The following is a 22,794-nucleotide window of genomic DNA, read 5'->3' as shown; positions in this document are numbered from 1 at the left end:
TAATTATCTAATATTTTGCTGATTATGGAATCATCTTCTTTTTGCATGCTTATTTTTGACATGATGCTCTTAAATTGTTTGTAATTAACACGTTTCCGTCATCCAAATTATTTTCAAACTCTTCGCAATTTTGCAGCATTTTTTCTCAATAAAATTCAGGTCGTGCCAGCACTGATGACTATTTTCCAATTGACTCTGGAAAAGGAGCACACGAGTTTAAGTAAAAGTGCTTAACTTTTTTATTTTTATTTTTGGTACGAGCAAAAAGCGCTTAACTTGTTGAGCACTTCACTACTATTACACCCAATCCACACCGCTTAACCGGCTTATAGCTTCTACATAAATAACTGAAGATGTTAAATCCACAAGCACGGGCAGGAGGTTTGATATAGGACCTATTCTAGGAGGGAGGCCGGTGCTGCTTGCCAGATTACCAGTCCTTTATAACAGACTTCAAAATATCGTGCGATGCCCTCGTTAGACTGCGTCGGGCTGGACCAAGGTATGAGCCCGACTGATGTTGGCCCGACGCTTGGCCACGACATAAGAGGCCCCCATGGCCACGAGCACCACGAACACAAGCCCAAACACGACCGCCGCCACCCCGCCGGCCCCAACGCCCCCGTGGCTCGGCGGGGCCGACCAGACGCTCGCCACCACCTGCTCCGCCCTCGCCTTCGAAGACGTCGCACCCGGGAACGACGACACCAGAGGCAGTGGCGCTTCCGCCGGCGGCGAGCTCTTCGGATGGAAGAATTCGAAGGCCGAGGGAGGGAACGACATGGGGTTCTCGAAGACCAGACCGTGTGGGGCGCGAGGCTGTGGCACTATAGGATGTAGTTGAGCGTGCGCCGAGGAAAACAAGAGCAGAGAAGAGAAGACGACAAAGGTGGCCATCGATCAGTTCTTGTGCCCTGAGGTAGTGAGGGTGAGGGTCTTGGGGGAAGTGAAGGGGTTTATATGTGAGACGGAAAGAGGGGAAAGGCTGGTTGCTTTGCTTGGGGTGGAATTTTTTGATGGCACGGGGAAAGAAGGGCAGAATGATGATGCTGGGCGGGTGATCCCTTCTGGTTTTGACGTACTGAAATGCCCCTCTTACAACGGAATCAGCTGAGAATGATTCTTTTGATTCGTCTAAGTTCCAGCATAGGAAATGTTAGCAGGACTTGCTCAAAGCTCAAGAACAAAAAAGGGAATAACAAAACGTTCACAGGTTATAAAAATGATAGATTTTTATTAAATAATCGGCTGAGTTCTCAGCGTTATTTTAACCACTAATTGTATAGAGCTCCTTTTTATTTGCATAGGTGCTGCTGTACTTTGTGCTGCTGCAGAACTACGACGAAATAGTCCGGCTCGTATCGAGTAAGTGCGCCTGGCATTTGAACTACGTGGAGATCTAAAAAGAAAGTTCATTTATCAGAATTTATCCGATAAAAAATTTTCTGATATTTCAGTTAATTAGTAAAAAAAATAAAAAAATAAAAAAAATAAGAGCAATAAAATATATTTTAGAAATCTCTCTAGATCCCCTTCTTATTTTCTTTTATATAAGATAAAATTATCATTATTCTATAACCTCCATCTCTTAAAATACGAAAACGTAGACGTTACTAGATTCAAGGAAACAGCTATTCTAGTAACCACCATGAGAATTGAATAATGAATCATTACTAGATAATTATCATGTTTTATGATCTCATAATTATGAATAATTAATACTCACATTATATAACCGTCGTTCGACCCCTATTTTTTTGAGGTTGAAATAGTCGACTAAATATCGAAGAAGTCCTCAGTCGAAGATCACGTAGAGGTGTTGGTTATGCATCAAACTATTAGTCGGTCATGCCGTATTTAAACGATCAAAATCTGGATTAGATTGTCAACTGGTATCAAAATCGGTTATCGACTTAATTGGATGTCAGTTTAGTCGGCCATCACCTGACGATTCACGCCAATACTTTATTTTTCAAAAAAAAATCTTCTCTTATGATGTAAATAATGTTGTTGTTGATGACTCTTAGCAAAAGCGAAGGTCTAATGCTCAACTCCAATCGGTATGTTCCAAATTATTTTCTTAAAAACCATTGGATATGTTTTTTGCTGATTATCTTTTAAACCAATTTCGCTGGCTGAGGTATCTTGACTCATACAAGCAGATTGAGTAGCATGAATAGCTCAAAAGATGAACTACTTGGTTTAAACTTTTAAGATCTATGCCTACTTGCATATTTTTAGCCTACCCTAATACGATCACTTGTGACTTGGAACAATTAGAGGAATGCTCTTGGTTCTTTATCTTGTTTATGATGTGATGATTTTGATTTGCCAAGCATTTAAATATGAGAAGAAAAGTAAAAGATATACCAAAATCATGAATAAGATAAAAGGAAAGGGATAAATCAACTTTTGCTTGATAAGAATTCATACAGTATCTCGACTTTCATCCCATCTGATTTCAAGCTTCTTTAATACCCATTAAGTAGCTACGGAGAAGTGATAGTAGTATAGTAGATGAGAGTGGAGGGATCCGCACTAAGATATTTCATTTTTTTAGAGATCGATTGACGAGATCGCTAAATGAAAACTATTCCATTCCTGATGCTCAGTCGATCGTCCGCATCTCCACACAGGAGAATGAGATTTTGACTAGACCAGTATCTTTTGAGGAGGTGCGTGAGGCCTTTTGGTCTTTGGGTAAGGATAAGGCCTCGAAACCTGATGGTTTTCCTCTATTTTTCTTCTGTCGGTACTAATCGATTATCCGGGAGGAGGTGGTAGAGGCGATGTAGATGGCCTTCGAGTCCAAAGGTGTTCCAACAGTGTGGAAGCGGACCCTCATTACACTTATTCTGAAGTGGCCTGACGCTTTGATTCCTGAGCATTTTAGGCCCATCAGTCTCTGCACCACCTTCTACAAGGTATGTGCGTGGGTTCTAGTTGGGCAGCTAAAGCTGCTGATGCTTTGTCTGATTAGCCTAGAGCAGGGTGTTTTTGTTGAAGGTCGATCGATCATCAACAATATTTTATTTGCTTAGGAATTCATACATGATCTCCTGAGAGCTCCATGTCTTCGTAGTGTCATGGCTATCAAGCTGGATATAGAGCGGGCGTATGATTAGATGAGTTGGGCTTTCTTACGGTGGATGCTTCAAGAGCTGGATTTTGAGGAGGGGTGGATTAACTAAATCATAGACTGCGTCGAGCGCCCGAGCTTCGCTATTTTCGTCAACGAAACCTCGACTAAGTTCTTTCTTTTTTTTTTATAGGCCTTCGCCAAGATTGTTCTTTCTCTTTCTACCTATTCATTTTATGTGCTGATACCTTATCCAGGACGTTGAGAGCAGCGGTTTAGGAAAAGGCCGTGAAGCCATATTGGCCTGCCCCTAATGTCTAGCCACTCTCACACCTACTCTTTGTAGATGACTGCCTCCTCATCAGGTGTGCCTCCATCTGAAATGTGGAGCATTTTGCCTCTATTATCAGGGCCTACTACCGGACGTCTGGCCAATTGGTTAATATTCAGAAGTCTGCTGTCATTTTTAGCCCTAAGACTAAGGCCCAAGTCAGATTGACGATCAGGGAGATCCTGAAAATTCAGGAGCAGTCAAAATGCTGATCTATCTCGGGGTTTCGATCACTAACCATCACTTACAGCGGACTGAGTGCAGACCCTTGGAGCAGTGGATTCAGGAGTATCTTCAGGGATGGCAGGCCAATGCCCTCTCCTTCATGGGTAGGACCACTTTGGTGAGATCTGTTCTGTGCTCTGTTCTGATGTGCCTTCTATCCCATACGGTTATCCTTGTGGCTTGTATCAGAGAGCTGGAGCAGCAGTTTTGCAACTTCTTGTGAGGATCTGGCTGCAATCATCATCGGGTCTGTTTGCTCTCCTGAGAGATGGTGTGCCAGTCTATGAGGGATGGGGTCTAGAGATTCATTCCTTATTGATAAGGAGAGAGGCTTTACTTGTCAGGCATGTGGCCAGATTTTTGATCCAGCCAGACTACTTGTGGAGTACGGTGATGCAGGCTTGCTATAGTGGATGGAGCTATGAAACTTCCATCCAAGCTACTCGGGGCTGCTTCTTCATATGGAAGGAGATTTGTGCTTGAAAACCTGATGTGATGGACTAGATTAGATGTTTAATCAATGATGGTCGTTCAGTGGAGGTGATTCAAGACGTTTAGATTTTGACTATTCTTTTATCTCGTTGGTCCATCCTTGTCAACAGCAAGGTGGAGGATCATATGAGGGTGTCGGATCTCATTATCATTGATGCCTCTAGCTGGCAAGCATAGGAGATCATCCGACTTTTTGGGCAGTCTTTTGCAGAGCAGATCCTTGCCATCTCGATTTCAGTGCACTCCACTCAGAATACGAGAATTTGGGATCGTCCTTGCTACCTAAGAGTTCCCTTGAGGGATCTCTCCCCTTTGTACAGATCGACGTCTTCCAAATGGATTGAGGCTGTATGGATCTGGAGAGTTGTCACTCATCCTAGGGTACAGATTTTTTTTGAAAACTTTTCTGAAACCATCTCCCTACTCGAACACTCTTCAGGGTGAGGGACATGGAGATTTCGACCTTGTGTTCGATTTGTGGTATGAAGGATGAGTCTGTGGAGCACGCAGTCCTGCAGTGCCTTAGAACGAGGATCATTTAGAGACAGACGAGGGGTTACCCATGGGAGACAAGCATTAATCCATGGTTGGCATCCTTTCTTACCTTTATCCTTCAGAGTGTGACTGATAGGATGCCTATAGTTGGTGAGTGGATAGCTTATATTGCTTATCAAATTTGACTGTCTAAGAACAGCTTTGTCTCTGATCATGAAGTTATTCCTGTCCATCGGATGCTAGACCGAATGATCTGTTTAGCTCAAGAGTACTACCAGTTTGATATTGCTACTTTGTTCTTTAACATCCCCAATCTCTGGAGCTCCCTGACTGCTCCTGCAACGACCCATAGGGTTCAATTCATTTTCTGAGAGCCCCTCCCTCAGGGTTTGTCAAGGTTAACTTTGATGGCAGTGTCAGAGAGGGGAGGAAAAAGGCAGAGTGGCCTTCGTTATCCGTGGTCCGGATGGATAACTTTTGGCAGCTGGTGGATCTCATCTTTTGGAGCCTTCGATTCCAGCAGCGGAGCTTCACACCGCTTGGGCTGGCGTCATCTTTGCTAGACAGCAGCTTCATGCAGAGAGAATTTTTCTGGAGGGTGACTGCTATCGTTATTTCTTAGAATCAGAGAGATGCCTGACAGCTCGAGGTTCATCCGCTTATCCGAGATGTCTGGACTTCTCTTCACCAATCTGCTGTAATGCGAGTCCGGTATATCTATCGAGAGGCCAACACTGCAGCAGATCGGATGACGGCTTTTGTTGCTGAATACTCAATCGATTGGCTATAGGGACAGGGAGATGACTGCCCATTGATATTGCGGGATTTTGTGTATCTTGACCTTTTGGACTACTCTCGCACCAGATTAACGTGACCGTCCGTTTGTATCAAAAAAAATATCAAAATTAAAGCACAATTTAAAATAAGTCAAACATCCACTTCAAGAATAACCCTAGTGCTAAATAAGGGATAAATAGTTGATTTGGTGGAGGCGCTATGGTAGAAATATTGTAATGTTGCAAGAGAGAGTTCAAATGGTATCTTCTTACTACATTATTTTCAGTAATAACCGTCAATCATCAAAATGGTCAGCACTATTACTGGAGACACATTTGGCATGCTCTTTCGTCGAATGATATTAGTCTATATTTGAATGATGGTTTCCTATATCTAGAAAATTAATATGAAACAAGTTTATTTATTTGCAAAGAAGATGCGTTCAAATTATCCAGTTAAAATTACCATTATAAAATTGCATCACGTTTTGGAATGCATTCATTATGTCTTGCCTGCTACATTTGAATGAGAAGGGGCAGTTTTGCCTATGCACATGGTAGTGGCCCGTGTACAAAGTGGGCATTGCTTCTAAAATCAGCAAAGGCTAAGCCGTGGAATATAACAAAGAATTGCAGCGGCCTACCTCTTCTCTATCCTTATCCCTGCATAATTGCTAAGAACCAGCGCATGCGGAAGGTGAATCAATGCATACCAAAACTATATTAAAGCGTGTCATGCTCTCGTGATTTCTCTCTCTACCTTTCGTGAACCTCTCTTACTTCTTCACGCCTGATGGGGGGCCAGTCGTGGGGACCAATCCGATGAAACGGGACGTTGCAATTGATTAGTTTGGGCGTCCCTCACAGGAACGGCCACCCGACTCGTTGAATTAAATGGACCCCGACCCCATTTGATGTGTTTACAGGATTAATTTGAAGGTCGAAAAGGATTCACCGTTGGATTGGCTTTGGGTCGGGCTTTAGGCTCGGCTCGAAATCATTTAGACCGGGCTCGAACCAAAAAATAAACTTATTTTGCTTTCGGACCGAGCTCGAACAGACCTTTGGTCCGGCCCGAGCCCGAGCTCGAATATCAGCCTAAATCCTCCGTCCGAATAACACACCACGTTACCTTGGCATTTCACAAATTCCTGATTACATGCCATCTATTGTGCTCTGAGATTTGTCCTGATTGACGGTTTCACACAGGCCTAATGCTGACGGAGGGGAAAATGAGGGTAGGATGGGGGTGCGCGGAGCTGCGTGCAACAAGCAACGGCAGAAGGGGAAAAAGGATAGTGAATGCAGTGCCGAGGGAGGGGAGAGACTGTGGGGGGCATGGGTGCGGGGTACGAGAGAGCCGCATGGGGGCATGAGGGACCGCGGAGGAGCGACGAGCAGGGGTCATGGGGGGTGCGGTGCGGATGACGGCAAGCACGCAGGGTGGGAGGAGAAGCGTGGTTGTGGATTTTTTTTTCTTTTTGGCACTGTGATATCAACCCTTGTATTTCACCTATGACTTGGTGCTGACGGAGGGGACATGGAGGAAGGGGTCGGCGTGGCGACGGTCGTCGTAGAGGGTGGGTGCTCCAGTGGCAGTGGGTGGATGCGATGACGGTCGTACGGACTCAATTAGGGGGATCAACGTGTATGGTGGCTAACAGAGGGGAGATGGAGAAGGGGGTCAGCACGGCGGCAGTCATCGGAGAAGGGTGGGTACTCCAACAGCAACAGATGGACACAACGACGGCCATGAGGGTGCGCTGGGCGATCGACGTGGGTGGCGGCAGATGAAGTAGACGACAATGCAGAGGTGGGGGCCCATGCTATGAAGCAGTGAAGAGTAGGCTCAGGTTGGCCCAATTGGGCTCGGACCGATTTTTTTCTAAACTAATCGGGCTTAAGTCCAGTCTGAAGATCGAAAAATTTTTTCAAGCTGAGCTCAAGCAGGGGTATGACCTGGCTTAGCCCGGCCCAATTCCAGCCCTATAGAAGGTAATATCTTTATTGAGAATAATTTCTGATTCTTGCATTTCATTGTTCTCCAATAGGAGTATATATAGATTACAAGGTCTAGCTATTGTAGCAATTACAAGAAGAAGGAATATCTCGATTACATACTAAGTAAAGAGAAATCAAATGTAGAATAGCTAAACAAGGAGAAAGACCAAATAGGAGTGCCAGCCAAATATGAATATGTGTTGACTTGCTAAACATAGAAAAGAGCCAAATAAGAGTGCAAGCCAAAAATAGAATGTTGGGTTGGAATGAGTGTGTGCGGATACACCCCCTCAAGATGAAGGATCGGAGCACGAATCTTCAGCTTGTCCCTTAGGAACCTAAAAAGGGAGGTACCCAAGGGCTTGGTGAGAATATCGGCAAGCTGATCTTGGGTGGAGATGAACTGAACAGATAGTTGATGTCTTGCAACACGTTCACGAACGAAATGAAAATCAATTTCGACATGTTTCGTGCGAGCATGGAAAACAGGATTGGCCGACAGATAAGTGGCCCCAATATTGTCACACCATAGAATCGGGGGACCATGTAAGGGATGGCCAAGTTCCTGAAATAATGACTCAAGCCAGATAAGTTCAGCTGATGCATCTGCTAAGGCTTTATATTCAGACTCTGTGGACGAGCGGGCAACTATTTTCTGTTTACGAGATACCCAAGAAATGAGGTTGGGGCCGAGAAAGATTGCATAGCCCCCAGTGGAATGCCTATCAGTCCCAATACCCGCCCAATCTGCATCCGAAAAAGCTTGGAGAGAGCGAGAGGTTGATCGGCGAATGTGTAATCCATGATCAGCTGTAGCTTGAAGGTACCGTAAGATACGTTTGACCATAATCCAGTGATCAGTATTAGGAGACTGCATAAACTGACATACTTTATTCACTGCAAAGAAAATATCCGGACGTGTCAATGTAACATATTGAAGAGCCCCAACAATGGAGCGATACTGTGTGGGGTTCGGATGGGGAGCACCCCCTGAATCAGAATCCTTTGTCATGGCCATTGGGGTCTGAACAGGTTTACAATCAACCATGCCTGCCTTTAAAAGAAGATCTTTAATGTAGCGGTTTTGAGATAATAATAATCCAGTAGAGTTCCGAACAACCTCAATTCCTAAGAAAAAATGGAGATCACCAAGATCCTTAATAGAAAATTCCTTAGCAAGCTGTTGAAGGAGAAGAGAGATTTGACTGGAGTCATTGCTGGTTACCAAAATATCATCAACATAGATGAGCACATAGAGAACATGAGACCTCATCCTTAAAATAAATAATGAATGATCAGTTTTGCTGGCAACAAACTCTAGTCGGAGAAGAAACTGGGAGAGACGGTGAAACCAGGCACGGGGTGCTTGTTTTAACCCATATAAAGATTTGTGGAGATGACAGACATAATCTGGATGGTCGCGGTCCTCAAACCCTGGTGGTTGGGACATGTAACTTCTTCTGTTAGGTTGCCATGTAAAAAGGCATTATGAACATCTAATTGCCGGATGGACCAACCTTGAGAGATTGCAATACTTAGAATAGACCGAATGATGGTAAGTTTGATAACCGGACTGAATGTCTCGTTGTAGTCGAGGCCAAGTTGCTGATGGAATCCTTTAGCAACTAGACGCGCTTTGTAACGCTCGAGAGACCCATCAGCTTTTCTCTTGATCCTGTACACCCATTTACACCCAACCAAATTCTTTTGATGAGATGAACGTGGAACAAGAGACCACGAACCATTGCGAATTAAGGCATTAAATTCTTCAGTCATTGCAGCATGCCACTCAGAGTGTTTAGAGGCTTGAGTAAAGCAAGTAGGTTCTATGGTGAGGATAGTGGTGGTGAGGGCGGATGGTTGGTTGGAACGGGGTCGAAGTACCATGGAATGTGTACGGGTGGGTTGGGCAGGTGGGTCAGGGGAGGTTTTGTCTTGCTGGGAGCTAGTTGTAGGGGAAAGCATAGGAAGGGAAGGTGTTGAGGCAGACCGAGAAAAGGAGGATGCAGCCGATGATGAGTTGGACAGACGATGCAAAGGAGAATGTGGAATCGGTGGAGGAATGGATGGTAGTGGGGTGGCCTCTTGTAGAGGTTGAAGTAATGTAATGCCCCAAGGTGGGGAAGAGGGAGATGATGGTGGTGGACAAGTTAATGAAGACTGAGATTGAAAAGGAAAGGTAGATTCGTCGAAGCGAACGTGCCTAGCGATATATGTACGATTTGTTTTTAAATCGAGACATCGATAGGCACTATGAGAGGGACTATAGCCGAGAAACACATACGGTTGAGACCGATACTCCATTTTATGCCGAGTGTAAGGACGAAGAAGAGGATAGCAAAGACACCCAAAAATTCGTAGGAAGGCATAGGATGGTGGTTTGTTGTGAATGAGTTCGAAGGGTGATACATCACTAGAGACTTTAGATGGCATCCTATTAATGAGAAAAATAGCTGTTTCAAAGGCATAGTGCCAGTATGACATGGGCACGGATCCATGAGCAAGAAGGGATAGGCCGGTTTTCGTAATATGACGGTGACGACGTTCGACAGCTCCTTGTTGCTCGTGGGTGTGAGGAGCAGCAACACGATGGGTAATGCCAATTTTATGAAAAAATTGAGGAAGAGAGCGAAATTCTCCTCCCCAGTCAGTTTGGATTGATTAATAGTATGAGAGAAATGCCGTTCAACCAAGGCTTGAAATTGTAAGAAAGTAGAGAATACATCAGATTTGCGCATTAATGGATAAAACCAAATATATTTACTTTGATCATCAACAAAAATTATGTAGTAGCGGTGTCCTAACAAAGATGGAGTAGGGGAAGGACTCCAAACATCACTATAAATAAGATCTAATGAAAACTGACTGCGACGATGGGACGGAGGTAAATGCAACTTACTAGACTTGCCTAATTGACATGAGGGACAAAGGGGACGAAGATGTGCAGACTTGCAGGGTAGATTATTGATCTTCACCATGGAGCGAAGCAAGCGATAATGGGGATGGCCCAAACGGTTGTGCCAGCCATCAAGAGTGGTACTCTCGGCTATGTGAACAGATGCAGACAATGGAGAAGGGCTGGAATGGAGAGTGTATAATCCTCTTTTACTCGGACCGGATAACACTATGGTCTTGGTAGTTCGATCCTTCACAAGAAAATGAGAGGGGTGAAATTCAAAAAAGATATTGTTGTCTTTTGCAAACTGTTGTACGGAAAGTAAATTTTTAGAAATAGAAGGAACATGTAAGATGTTAGATAACTGAAAAGAAAGAGAAGAGTAGGGAGAGGAAAAAGAACTATGACCAATATGTGATATATGTAATCCCTTACCATTGCCTACATGCACCTGATCAGGATCGGTGTACTCATCATAGGAGGACATAGAATGAATGTCAGGAGTGATATGGTGAGATGCTCCGGTATCTGGGTACCAAGTGAGGGCAGTGGAGGGGTGAGGGGTAGGGAGAAGTGGTGGATTAGGGTGACGTTGAGATGGATTTGGATTTGGATATGGTGAATATGAGAAATTGGCATTGGGTTGTGGAGAGGAAAAGTATGGATATGGTTGCTGAGGATGATAGAAGCATGTGGTATTAGAGTGGTTGTTACGATTGCAAAATGAACACCATTGAGAACCACGGCCACCAGGTGGACCAAAACGACCACGACCTCGACCAAACTTGCCCTCCACGACCTCGAGTAAAGCCACGGTCAATAGAGGGCCTAGGGTCATTAGAAGAATGGACGAACCGTTAAGCAGTATTGACGGTAGGATTGGTAGGAGTGGCATCAGCAACAGTTAATTTTCTAAATGCCCGCATGCTTTTATGGCTAAGTAACAGCCCATGAAGTTCAGTGTATGTCGGAGGGGTGTGTCGGTTGAGAATGCCAGAGACCGCATCTTGTAGATCATCACATAGAGCACGCAATACATGAAGATTAAATTCGGTTGGCTTGAGAGTATTACCAGAGGCAGCAAGTTCATCAGCAACAGCTTTGGCACGTCGGAGCAGAGAGGTGATAGTCTCATCTGATTTTTGACGTAGATTCTACAACTCTAGATGCAGAGACATGAGCCTGGTAGGAGATGCTGAACCAAAAGCTTCATGAAGAGTGGTCCAGCACTCAAAACTAGTCTCTTTGTCAAGAAGAAGAGGAACCAAATCTTCAGATAATGAAGCAACAAGAAGGCTTACGAGTTGGACATCTTGTTGTTGCCAAGCAGTAGCGGCAATCGGATCGGTGGGCTGTGGGTGAGAGCCATCAAGGAATCCAAACAGGCCTTGACCCTTTAAGAAGGGAGTAATTTGCTTTCTCTAGATCAAAAAATTGGATGCATTTAATTTGATAGATAGAAAATGCTGTGCCGATGGAAATGTGAGAGGGATCGTTGTGTTGGGTGGAGGAGGAGAAGAGGGATTGGAGGAGGTGGAGATAGATGAACTGGTGGCCTTGAGAGAGCACAGAAGGACGAAGAAGAAGAGATGCTCGTTGGAGCTTCAAGGCTCTGATACCATATAGAAGGTAATATCTTTATTGAGAATAATTTCTGATTCTTGCATTTCATTGTTCTCCAATAGGAGTATATATAGATTACAAGGTCTAGCTATTGTAGCAATTACAAGAAGAAGGAATATCTCGATTACATACTAAGTAAAGAGAAACCAAATGTAGAATAGCTAAACAAGGAGAAAGACTAAATAGGAGTGCCAGCCAAATATGAATATGTGTTGACTTGTTAAACATAGAAAAGAGCCAAATAAGAGTGCAAGCCAAAAATAGAATGTTGGGTTGGAATGAGTGTGTGCTGATAAGCCCTAACCGAATGTGGTGATTGTTTACATTACACACATTCAAATACGAGATTCTCGCCCACTAGTGCATTGGATTAATGGAAAATTCTTTGTGCACCCCGGGCGACAAAGAAATTCCGACATGGAGTGTACTGCTTTATATGACTGGTCCACGTAGCCATTACTTTTCAATACATATTTAATGTTTGCAGTTTTATTTTTTTATTTAAAAATTTTGAATGACGAAAATACTTACTCTTTGAAAAAAATTATGACATCTTATGTCCATATTATAACATCCTGCATGCATGCAGAAAGTTATAATTTAGTATAGGATATCATAATATGCTACAGAATGTCATGATTTTTTTTAAAGAACAGAGGTATTTTCATCATTCAAAATTTTCAAACGAAAAAATAGAACTATAAGCATTAAATGCATGTTGGAAAGTGATTGGACAAAAATGCTCTTTCTATATTATGACATTCTGCATGTAGAAAGTCATAATTTGATGCAGGATGTCATAATATGCCACATGATGTTATAATTTTCTAAGCCATATTATAACATCCTACATGTAAGAAATCATAATATGCCACAGAATATCATAATTTTTTTCAAAGAACATGGATATTTTCATTATACAAAATTTTTAAACAAAAATTAAAACTGCAGGCATTAAATGCACGTTAGAAAGTGGTAGCTACGTGGATCAATCACATAAAGCGGTGCACTCTATGTTGAATTTTCTACGCTGCCCGTGATGCACAAAGAATTTCTCTTGGATTAATATTTGAGTTCAGATTCTCTCCGGTTTGACCTTGAACAGGAGAGGGCCAGCCAACTCCTGATATCACAATCACCTATGATTTGCAGGATAGCCCATGATTTGAGTATGCATTAGTTTTGATCTATAAAATCTCTATTTCTCGACAATCAAAAACTAAAGATCTATGAATTAGCTCATGCTTGACTATCCCATCAGATGAATGATCCTATTGCATCTTATTAATCTCTTCACCATTTGTATTTATATGTATTTCTCTTGATTATTTGGATCGATTATAATTACATCAAATAGAATTTAAAAAAAAAAAGGAATTTGACTTTCTGAATCAATATTTTTTTGTTCCACTAATAAAGAACTGTCTTTTAAACAAAAATTTGATGTGAATTTAAAAGAAAATAAAGTTAGGGAAAGCATGTGGAGTCCATCTAGCTGTAACCATGTTGAAAATCAAGGAATCATGATCGAAGAACTGGCTGAGAGAATTCTGGCTCTTAATATTTAGGCCAGGGTGTATGTAGGCTTTTTATTTTATTTTGTTTTTGAGAGAATCCTTTTTCTTGAGGAGAAAAAAATACATTCAATAATATTCATTCAGAAGAATGTCTTCACAACAACATTATCTTCTCATACGAGAGCCCCTTTAACTAATAATATTACCGAGGTAGGCTTTCCTTGACTCACTTCAATCAACAAAAAAAAAAAAGGGACATCATCTTCTAATTAGCAGCCAACTTGTTCCAAAAGGATTGAGGATTTAAAGTTTATATAACTTATATTTTCATATACAAATAGAAGATAATTTTATTTTTCTAATAGAGTATTGGCTTACAAACCATAGCATGTAGCCAGAAGGAGTGCCATGCTGAGCTTTGTATGCTTTCGTAGCTAGGTCGTATAGTTTCTTCAAGGATTTAATGCCCATTTTACCTGCAAACCAGCTTGGGCACTTGTTAGGGTATGTAAAGCATTTTCTTTCTAATGTCGAGAACTCCCAACCTACAAAGTTTACTTTACCATGATGAATCGTGAAAAATAGTAATGACTTTCATATGAATTATTATTCTTATAAACAGTATCAGGCATTCATGGGAGACCAAAATTTGAACTCAAATGACCAAAATCAAACAGTAAATTCGAGGACAAACTTGTTGATTTATTCTATCAATATATCAACAAGTTTGTCCTCAAATTTATTGCCTTATACAGGGGGTGCAAGAATCTTGAACCGCAAGCTCAATTATCCCAACATCAAGGCGCAAATCATGGCAAAATTGATGAAGAAAATCTGCAAATCGTTTTTTCCTCCCTGTAGAATTCGGGCGGCCTACTTCCAAAATATTTTGGATCTTTATAAATATAGATCTATCCTAGCTTGATTTTACTGGTTATACCGGTCCAACGTCCTATGAATCTTATAATATTTTAGGTCCAATTATCCAGATAAATCCTAAGTTTGTATCGTTTCGATAATAATTTTCATTCATTGCTTATAAGGAAACTCAATCCTTAATTTATACAGTAATAAGATACATAACAGCATGACCACCTTTCGATAAGGTGATTCATAGCCATACTCTCAATTTCTTCATCGTATCAGAAGCTTGCACTTTGAGTGCTTCGATCCTGCTGTAATCTTTGATCTTCACCCTGCATTCCTTCTTCCCAACTCTCCAATTCCTCTACAATTATTCCATTTGCAGTTGGAAATTCTGTCTTATGCAGCCGACCTAAAATATCACTATTGGAAAATCCAAATTATTGGAAAATCTGGAGGTACGTATGATGGTGCCATTGATCGATCATTTTCTATGCCAAAGAAGTTCCTGGAACTCCAAGAAGGTGGAAGCTCCACCAGCAAACAGACCATACGTCCAAGCTACAAAGCGTGGCGGAGATCAGATGGACTCCCTCAAGGGTGGCTCACGGGGGCCTTGTCCGAAGAGACGCTTGGGCTATTCTTTGGACATGGCATATAAACCCTAGGTCTGGAAAGCCTCAACAGAATTTCTTTGCTCAAAATTCCCAATGGTGAGCATCTTATCCGGAGAAAGAGCTTCGAATGCACAACAAAGTTTTTTTTTTTTTTTTCCCCTTCTCTTCTTAGAGACCTAGGGCCTGGCTATGAATCTGTTGTCACACCAACCTGGAAGCCTCTTCGGCCAGCCTTTAATGAAGCCATGTGTCTTGTCCAAAATCATGAAACCATCAAAAGTATGCATCATGGTAGCGAGCCTAACTATCATGTTGCGTCCGTGGGACGACGTCAAGATGGAGGTGGCTGAAGCCCTTTCGATCAACAAACGCAGGTAGACAAAACCATGGATACTTCACTTCTAAATGTCGAGGCTTCACACAAGCTGATCAAACCGATTCGCCGTGCTAAATCTCGTGTCAGCAAATCATGGAAATCAACCGATGCAACAACATGCCAATAATTCATAGATTTATTATTCGTGGAAACTTTAACAATGCATGCAACCACGGCACTTAATTTAATCATGATACCATTATCTAGAATGGCTAGGTCACCACCCAATACACAAATATAATCAATTTTAGAGTAGGAACAGAGTAGCTCATCAATCCGTCACACTGACTCGAAAGTTGAGCTTTGCACATTAACTAACATTTCCCTTCTCCATCCTTCGGAAGGGAAGGGTTCTAATTCTTCCATCCGTCCTTCCATGCCAATATTTTAAATTTGCAATAGACAATGATCATCCATCCTCACCAAATACCTAATGGAATGGCCCCACAATCCAAATTTGCGATAGATAATTTTTTCTTTCTCTATGTTTCTCTAATTAAAGGCTAATGTTGGTGTTGGCCATAGCATAAACCTGCCATTACTATTCATCTCCCTACAGTAATTTGTAAAAAAATTTTAATTTTGAATGCGAAAATAATCATACATCCAGTATTTATTGTTCAAGCACAAACGAGTCAATGATTTAAAACCTGCAACGATCTACAACCTACAACCACCTGCAACCATAAGAAAACTAATCCTGGATGCTTCTCATTATCGTTGAGCAGCATCTTTATTTTTCAATCTTTATCCGAGTATATCCGATAAGGAAGATCTCACAAGTTCTTGGATTGAGTCGGAGACCAAGTCTATAGAAGTCCTTTTTATAACGTGTCTCACCCTTCAGAATCAGTTATTGGAAGATGGACTTTATCACGATAGTTGTGTAGACTCAATTTTATCAAACCATCTAATATATCTCTATCATTTTATCGGAGATTTATCTTTAGCTAGAGTCCAGATCAATCAAAATATATAAAATAAATCTTGATGCATGTTAGTGTGGCCGAATGAATTTAATCATATAAATTATAACATTACTTGCTAAATCTTGTGTTTGTGATCATCACCATCAAAGCGACACCGTTACATTTTATCCACCGCAGAATGAAAAATAATAAACTAAGTGAATCCAGGAAGATTGAAGAAGAGCGGCAAAAATCGTAAGAGGGAGCTCACAAATCGAATGTCATGTTGCAGGATACTCGGGAAGGGGATGAGGTCAGCTTGGCCAGGTAACAAAAGCAGAGCTACAGACCACAATTCCTTATGTGTCTATATCAAATTAGCACCTTATTGATCTATAACTTGAACAGGAGGTCCCTTAAAAGAGCAACGCACACAAGCTCCACATGCAACGAGATCCAGGACTGTAAATTGAGCGGCTTGTGTGGTTGAAACCAAGCCAAGCCACATTGTTGAAGTAAAATCGAAGAGCGCGCTTGCATAGGTTTTCCGATATATAACTCTGAATGCTTTCTATATATCTTAGCTTAATAAGCATATATACAGGTAAGAGAAGCAATCAAAAAGAACCTTAGAGGTGAAGCATGCTGGCCTCCTATCCCAGAACAATGATGCAGGTGTTGTATGCCTGTTGTTAAATGTTCACCCAATTAAGTTACGCTCTCAAGATGAATGTATAGCATTAATTGGACTTTGTTAATCCTCAAAACATAATTGCAGCAGGATAGTGCACTCTGCATTGTCCGAAAGGAATCATAATCAGCTATTTATTATATTCATCAGCACCTGAGATTGGTCGATCACTTTTAGTTCTAATTGTAGCCTACCATCAGATATCAGTTAGTCCACTATTTTTGTGTCTTTTTTTAATGAATGGCGCATTTTCTTTCTTTCTTTTTTTCTCTCCCCTTTCAGGCTTCGTGGTTGGTGGATCACAAAGTCACTTTGATACAATTAGTTATGGATAATGGAGGGAAGGATGACAAAGGATAGAAATTTCATAGCCTTACGTAGTAATTTAATTACAGATGCAAAGAGAAGTGGAAGAGGGAGAAGCGATTAGCTAGAAGATGACAACACCCAGAAGCACTCGTACACGCCGGTAAATGAAATCCCAATGGTTGCGAACAATGTAGCAGCACAAAGCAACACCCCCAGTAGTAGAGGCAGGCCTTTTATCTACAATTTTATGCTCCATAACTGTTCTTCTTCAGTTCAAGAAGAAGAGAGATCAGCCGCTACGGTAGGATCCCAAAGGCTTCCCAGCACTAGCTCTCAGGACGTATTGGTAATAAGCTGCAGCAATCGCGGCACCAATGAAAGGCCCCACCCAGAAGATCCACTGTAGAGTACCACATCAAAAAATCACCATAAGTTTCTATATGATCATTGAGATTTTCCCAGTCCTTGAAGGTTGGAGGATCTGCTCGACTTTTTTTAAATAAAAGTCCAGGCTTGGCACATCCACCTTAATCAAGGACTTGTCCTTAATTGGAAGAGATTTGAGGGTTTAAATCTTGGGTTTTGTTCATTAAAACGATAAAGAACAGGCCAGAAGCATCCAAAGTTGTTCCAAAATCCAAATCCATGGACCTTTTTTTAAAAGTACAGTATCGGCGCACCCTAGCCTGATCGAGTTTATATTTTCGGGAGAGGATTTGTTTGTTTGCGGTCAACCGTGGACCCTTGCCTGATGCCAGGTCCTTAATTGGTTTTGTTCGTTGTGTTAAGTCTCTAAACATTAATAAACCAAAAACATGCAAGCAAAAACCGTGTCGCATAGAGATATTTTAGAAATCGGTATATTATTACCTGATGATCCCAGGCCTTATCCTCGTTATAGATCACAGCAGCTCCGAAGCTCCTGGCAGGGTTAATGCCAGTCCCGGTGATAGGAATTGTGGCTAGATGGACCATGAACACTGCAAAACCGATAGGGAGTGGAGCCAAAACCTGGACAGATGATGGAAACCAATAGAAATCAAAAAAAAGATACCCACAAATATTGTTGCCGTATAAGCTAGAAAAAGGATCGTGGTAAAGATAACTGTGACATTCAACTGAAATTATGCCTCCACCTCAGGAATGTTCTGATACGACCAGTGAAAAGCTGAATTCTTTACATTAATTTAAGGTGACTGCAGATGAGGTTACTATTATATCATTTGCGTTGTGATAACCAAGACAATGAAAAATTGCCAAAATAATTCTCCATATGCAATTTTTCTTGCTAGCCGTATCGATTTTTTTGGCTGGTTATAGGAATAGAGGTGTTCACCACAGAAGAAAATTACCATACCAAACAGACTAGTCCGACCCCTTCATTTGTATACGCAGAGGATACAAGTTTTGTACAAAAGTATATAAGATCACATATAGATATTCATCATTAACATTAATTTAAGCGGGAAGATGATGGTTTATCATGTTGGTGAAATTTTTTTTTTGATCGGTATCCAAATACTTTAGTCAAATCCAGCATTCATTGGGACCTTGGAGGTAAGAGTATTACCAAAAGGCTTTCTCCTCTTATTTAGACCATTGTTGTTTATTTATTAAAAAAAAAAATCTTCAAATTAGGTTTAAGAGGTAGATCAAAATTTTTAGGTTTGGTTCAACTAAGTCCAGTTTTATGTTCCCCAGTTAGGGCTCATATGTCACTTTGTTATATATTCATGGGATACAAATAAGAAATTCCTAGGGAGGCACATAACCTAGTGTTAGCATAGCAATTTGGAGACAGTCCTTGGTATGATCGTAATTATATATGAATAGCATGGATTGCTCGCACTAAATTCTGTTACCTACTTGACACCGGTTAAAGGTAGAAGTGCAAGAGGGTTGAGTAGATGTTAAATTTTCCGGTAAGCTTCCCAAAGATTATGATCGAAGCTGAATCCGACGCAGACTCATCCCATCCAGCCTCCAAATGAGGATCCTGTGAAATTGAATCAAATCCAAGTGGACATGAAGGTTCCAGCTTTAGTCCTGACAAGTTAGATCCAAGCCAGCCATGACACAGGACCCGTCAAGTATTGTGCGGGCCGTGGGCGAAATCTTAGACTGGCAGACGCTAAACCGGGGCCCAACTTGGACCCACTTCCAAACCAAATTAAAATTTCAGTCAACTGTTATGGTTACCTCAACCCCAACCAACCCCCAATGAGATCGTATAATGGGAGGAAGATGTAAACTACGATGTATGGTACACATTATCAAATGCCGACAGCCCCACCAAAATAAAATAAAAATAAAATAAAATAAAAAAAGAAGAGAGAGGAGTAGAGTTAATACCGGGACGTGGGAGTCGCGGGCGTTGCGCTTGGGGTCGGTGGCGGAGAAGACGGTGTAAACGAGGACGAAGGTGCCGATGATCTCCGCCGCGAGTCCCGTCCCCTTGGAGTAGCCGGAGCTGAGCTCGTTGGCACCGCCGCCGTAGCGGTTGTAGTAGGCCTTCTGGAAGCTCTTTACAAGGCCCACGCCGCAGATGGCTCCCAGGCACTGGGCGATCATGTAGAGAAGGGCCCGGATCAGGGAGACCTTGCGAGCCAGGAACAGCCCGAACGTCACCGCCGGGTTTATGTGACCGCCTGCATCCATGCACAGCAGAAAACACAAAGGAGATGGAGAGACAGAGAGGAGGAATCAGATGCTTATAGTTTATGTTGAGAAGAAATGCACAACAGCCATCCTGACGGATCCAATATGAACGAAGGCTTTGTAGATTTTTGTCCATCAAGCTCGGTCAAACCTAGTGTCGAATTCTTGAGTTTAAATCATTAAATGGTAATGATTCCTTCTTTATTTTTTGTTTAATAAACAACAAAAAAATACTCTTTTAAACCTATGTAAACATTTTTATTGAAACAAAAGCGTCGTTAGGAAAAGCGTGTACCAACCAACGTTTGGGCTTACGGTAGCACAACTAAATAATGCTGCAGTAACATATGCAGGAATTTCCTTTTCCCTCTACTCTTATCCTAAACGGTTAACAAGTAGGTCTATCCAACATTTTCTTTTTCTTTTTTTATTTTCACAAGAACCAGACATTGACAAAACCACATCAAAATTTTAAAACTCATCTCTATACTTTTCCCCGTTAGAATAAGACATCAAGAAGTCAGAAACAGTTTAGACTTATTTTCACAAAAATTATCATCCTACCACTTTCTGGTGCAAAATTATCATCCTGCCACCTTCACCTGACGTCCTTTCTAGTAGAAGCGGATAACTTTCTAAACTTTGGGGGGGGAAAGAAAAAAAAAAAAGAAAAGCAAAACCCACCAGAGATGCCGGCGGTGCAGTAGACGAGGATAAAAATCATCCCTCCGAAAGCCCAGGCGATGCCGAGGATCCCGACACCGCTGCAGGCCGCGTCGGCGCCACCCACGTTGGGGTCCGACTGGTGCTTGTAGCCTATCACCGTCGCCACAGTGATGTAGAGGAACAGCAGCGTCGCGATAAACTCGGCGATCACCGCCCGGTAAAGCGACCACTTGGCCAGCTCCTCCGCATCGATCAGCGGCGCCGGCGGCGGGTCCGTGTAGTCCTTCGCGGTGAACTCGGCCTCCACGTCCTTCCCCATCGACCGCTGATTAAATTTACCAACTCTTCTTTCTTTAAATCGTGAAAATGAGAAAATAAAAAAGAGGGAGGGAGCTAGCTTGCGGCGGTGGAGAGATATGGGGCCTCGGTGCGGACTGAGGTGAGGATGAGGGGGTCTATTTATATCACCACGACGGTGAGCGGAGACAAAGAGGAGTGGGGTTTCATTTGATTTATCTTCTCCTTCTCTTACTTGTTTTTAAAGTTTTAATTTGCCGCCCTAAACCGACTAATTCCTCATCATTAGATCAGCTCCCACTCCCGGTGTCCCACCACGCACTGTGTCGCTGTCCAGTCGGCGTGGAGAGTAGACTCGAAGGAACAGAGAATTAGCGGTCGAGATTGTCCGATCCATCGCGCCTTAATTTCCAGTTGATCTCGCCCAAAATCCGGCCAACCACGGCACTGGAGGGGGTTGCCCATTCAAGTCAGTAGGATTAGCCTGGATGATGACGGTCGTGCTAGGGCTGATGCTCCGGTCTAAAAGTATAAAGGGTGGAAGTCCACCTGCCGAAGAGTATTTGATGGAGGATCGTCCAGTACCCAAGTCAAGCATTATCTTAATAACAGAAAAGATTTGAGACAGCAGAAGACAGCATTATGATAGGATCGAAAAGAAATTTCCTGGAGGCCCTCAGGTGAAGGGCTGTCATATGCCGTCAAGCACATGGGCATGTAGGCTAACTGTTATGATAATAGCCTATACATCTCGCCTAAAGATCTTGCCCCTGCGTTTCACTGATGTGAATAGTCTGCTTGTCATGCATATAAAAAAACCGTTCGCGATCATGAGCCCAACCCTCACCAACCTAATGAAAGTTCCAAATTTGAAGGACTCAACCACATATCAGATTCTCAATGATAGGCCCACGGTTGTGGCAAGCTCTCATTAGTTGGCTTGCCACATCAGTTATGATCAATTTCAAGACGTACCAATAGATGATTGCATTAACATATTACTGGTGGTCCGGCACCAACAATCGTGATATGGGGGCATTGATGCAATCAATAGCATTGATGGATGGATGCATTGAATGTAAGACGGAGGACAACATTGTTCGCATGATTAATTTGATATTGCATAGACAAATCCGTGGGATAGGATTGTCCCAACTCAGGTCGTTAGCTTGGCTATTACTGGTAACCTACTTGCATAGTAACAACACAAGAGAGCAGTTAGGGTGACTCATCCTATCATAGAGCACTTAATACTGCTCTAAAGAGAATTATTTGGTGTGAAAGTTGGTGCTGATGAGTGTGTTAATTTCAATTATGTCCTTATTCTTTGGATACGCCCTAAACCTATCAGACATGTATAGTACTCATATCCAGCATAGTTGCATATCTCAATGCCGAATGTTAGCATCCAAATTTGACTTGACAGAGCTCAGTGGGCTTGCACCAAAATCCGACCTGATAGAGCTCATGGGTTGGCATCAAAATTTGACATGATGAGACTAAATGACTAGATGAAATGGTGAGAAGCAGTTGATCTGCTTCTGTTCTACTCTAATTGGAAGGTCGGCTTAGAGCAGAGAATCCGATCATAAAAAAATGAAGCACCGAAGCCGTCGAATTTGATTCGGTGGAGGACTATCCATTATCTAAGTCAGGCAAACTTTGGTGAAACAGTGAAAATCTAAAAGTATGAGTTAAAAAAGTGGAAAAGAAAAGGAAAGTTAAAAGAGTAGAAAAGAAGAGAAAAACGTGCATAAAATCCTCTAAATCTTGTATATATAAGAGTGAAGGCATAGAGCCGTTATCCAGAAAGCATGAGCATACTATAATCATTGGACGTATAATAAATATTTGGACATACGGAATGAGCTATAGTCGTCCTGCAACGTGTATTATAAGTATGTAGGTCTAAAACCTCCTTCTTAATGAGCTTTCACTATCTTTAATGCATTTAATTCAAGAACAGTAGCGTA

At 42.1% G+C, this 22,794-nt stretch overlaps 2 protein-coding genes across 2 annotated transcripts; both read right to left on the bottom strand.

Annotated features, from left to right (window-relative positions):
• Nucleotides 1-211: 211 nt before the first annotated feature.
• On the bottom strand, nucleotides 212-1,042 carry LOC140852605 (uncharacterized). The gene has a single exon (XM_073246061.1). It carries the CDS (start codon nucleotides 895-897, stop codon nucleotides 478-480), a length of 420 nt encoding a protein of 139 aa, XP_073102162.1. The 5' UTR covers nucleotides 898-1,042; the 3' UTR covers nucleotides 212-477.
• A 16,196-nt stretch (nucleotides 1,043-17,238) lies between these two features.
• LOC105054514 (aquaporin PIP2-4) lies at nucleotides 17,239-20,967 on the bottom strand. Its single transcript, XM_010936042.4, has 4 exons — nucleotides 20,543-20,967; nucleotides 19,553-19,848; nucleotides 18,071-18,211; nucleotides 17,239-17,600 (listed from the first exon to the last, which is right to left on the bottom strand). The coding sequence occupies exons 1-4, from the start codon at nucleotides 20,841-20,843 to the stop codon at nucleotides 17,490-17,492; spliced, it is 849 nt and encodes a 282-aa protein (XP_010934344.1). The 5' UTR covers nucleotides 20,844-20,967; the 3' UTR covers nucleotides 17,239-17,489.
• Between the last annotated feature and the right edge of the window lie 1,827 nt (nucleotides 20,968-22,794).

Source organism: Elaeis guineensis, chromosome 11 (assembly GCF_000442705.2).
Source record: "Elaeis guineensis isolate ETL-2024a chromosome 11, EG11, whole genome shotgun sequence".
Classification (NCBI taxonomy): Eukaryota; Viridiplantae; Streptophyta; class Magnoliopsida; order Arecales; family Arecaceae; genus Elaeis; species Elaeis guineensis.
This window is presented reverse-complemented; position numbering and strand designations above follow the sequence as displayed.